This window comes from Mustela nivalis (genome assembly GCF_964662115.1).
Source record: "Mustela nivalis genome assembly, chromosome: 1".
Classification (NCBI taxonomy): domain Eukaryota; kingdom Metazoa; phylum Chordata; class Mammalia; order Carnivora; family Mustelidae; genus Mustela; species Mustela nivalis.
In genome coordinates, this window is record NC_139020.1 from 140,953,697 (window position 1) to 140,956,091 (window position 2,395).

At 45.3% G+C, this 2,395-nt stretch overlaps 1 protein-coding gene across 1 annotated transcript in view; it reads right to left on the reverse strand.

Moving 5' to 3' along the window:
- The window catches only part of SLC4A7 (solute carrier family 4 member 7), a gene marked incomplete at its 5' end in the record, with an annotated part of 96,446 nt that extends 95,759 nt beyond the window's left edge, over positions 1-687 (reverse strand). Inside the window, one exon of the mRNA XM_082723798.1 lies at positions 550-687. Coding sequence (XP_082579924.1) covers positions 550-687 — 138 coding nt within the window. The remainder of the gene's footprint in view (positions 1-549) is intronic.
- Positions 688-2,395: the final 1,708 nt, after the last annotated feature.

Genomic DNA, 2,395 nt, shown 5'->3' on the forward strand with positions numbered 1-2,395 from the left:
CCTGTGCTGAGTAACATTCCAGCAACTCAACTAATTCATTAAAGTTAGTGGAAAACTTGAGTGCATGCTTAATCTTCTTTGGTGTTAATTAGTGTTGTCGATGGCTTAAGAAATGTTTCATAAGTTACCGAATTAAAAAATCAATTGCTTATCAGCTTTGTAAAGGTAACTGCATTTGCAGCTAGTGGCTCTTAGCTTTTGTGTAGAAAAAACTGGGCCCTTGGGTCATCATTGCTTTTCAGAACCTGTGCTTTCCCATGGCTGTATGGACTCATTAAAAGTCAGAATAAAAAAACCTAGAGAATCTATCTAGGGACTATTATTAAGATTAGATTCAGAGAAATCTAAAAATCCACAACTAAATGAGAGAGGAGTGAAGAGCCTGAAGTGAAGTATTTATTCAACCAACCAACCAACCAACCATCACTGATTCAGGACTGACAGCATGGGGCATTATGGCTGCACCACCCCCCTTCCAGCTGTGAGGGGGAGGGGGAAGAAGGGGAAAAGGGGAGGATTGGAGGAGCTGGCCCTGCATGCACTCCAAACCTGGGAGGCTGAGGACCCAATGCTGGGGGCCCAGGCCAACATGGGCAGCCACAGCGAGGCCAAGAGTGAGACAGGCAGTGCTGACACTGTGACCTCCACCCCTCCCAGAACCAGCCCTAAACCCTGGCAGGGGCCCATGCCTGCCCCTAGGGTCTGCTGGAGAGGCCAAGTGTCAACTGCCCAGGAGTGATTATCTGTCCTCCTCGTCTCCCAGAAGATGATCAAATATTTCTTCAGACAAAACACAAGATAGACAAGAGCCACAGAGTCTCACTAGTGATGGTGAGGGAGAACCATCATTGTCTAGGCTGGCTGCCAACACCCAAGAGCTTGGCAACTGCCTCTAAACCTAGAGACAGCCTTCTGCTCCATGTCTAAACTAGAAGTTCTCTTCAGCCTTGTCCAGAAGAAAATTAAGCTGCTGGTCACTGACCACTTGTTGTCTCCAGTCATCTGTCCTGCCAGCCACTCGCCTCCCTGTAGGAACATGAAGAAAGTGTTCCACTGCCCATTTCTTCTCCAACATTCTTCAACATGGCTCTTATGTGGAGGAGACGACAAGCTGGAAGGACCCGTTCGCCTTCACACTCAGTCTGGATACTGGATACCAAGGTACCAGTTACACGGGGGCAGCAGTGCTAACTGGGCCAGATTTTGAGCTGTGCAACTGCATGGTCAAGTTATCAGCTCATACACTGCAGTGCCCCTGCCAGACCTTCCTACAGCCTGCTGGAGGAGGAGGACGGACCCTCTGAACATCCCTGTACATTTTCACCTTCTTGTACAATAAAACCCTTGGCCGAGAGTGCTGGTTCTCAAAGAGGCTCCATGGGACCCTTGGGAGCATTGTTCCAGGGGACATCTAGGACACCTGAAGGACTCCAGAAGGATATCCAAGACTCCAGGCAGCATTTCAAGGACTCTAGGCACCCATTACCCACGTTGCCTGGCCCACACTTCATTCCCACCCTGTCAGTTATAATTTTCATTCTTCCCTGTGAGATTTTGTCATCACAAGAAAAATCAAAGTTTCCCCAATCCAGGTCCACAAACAACAAGAACAGCAGCAACAACAACAAAAGGTATGGTTGATAAGAGCATGGGAAAGCGAGCACTCTCACAGAACACTGATGGAAAAGTCAATCAATATATTTTTTCATGAAGGGTGGCAGAAATTTGACCGTATCTGTTAGTCCTTGAAGTATATATATAATCCGTTATCCAACAAGTTCTAATCTAAGATATATCCTATGAAATATAGTTGATCCTTCTTTTTCATGAATTCTGCATTTGCGGATTTGTCTACTCACTGTCATGAATTTGTAAACCCCAAATCGTTACTCTGGACACTATCACGGTCCTCCACGGGTGTAGAGCAGCAAAAACTTTAAGTTCAGAATTGATTGCCTGTATACCTACAGATGTGAAGACGACCCATGTTCATTGAGGTCTTTCATTAAACGTGTTGAAAATAGCAGCATAGGCATTTGGAATTCATGAAGCAAACAGAAAGAGAACTGCCCTTGCAGAGTTTACATTCTGGCAGAAGAAAGGTCACTGCAGAAGAGTTTGAGAAAACAGAAAATTTAGGAAAAAAACCTCAATGTCCCATAAGAGGTGACTGACAGCTGATAGCCCCAGTGATCCCCTTCGTAGGTACATCTCAAGAAAAATGAGGCATATGTTCAAAAAACACATGTGCAAGAGAGTACTTAGCAGCTTTATTTGTAGTACAAGTCTGGTCAAATTATGATACATACATATAAGGGATCATACCACAGACCCTGAAAATGACATACATTCATGGACATAGAACAAGTCCAGGAGTCACTGCTGACAGAAAAAG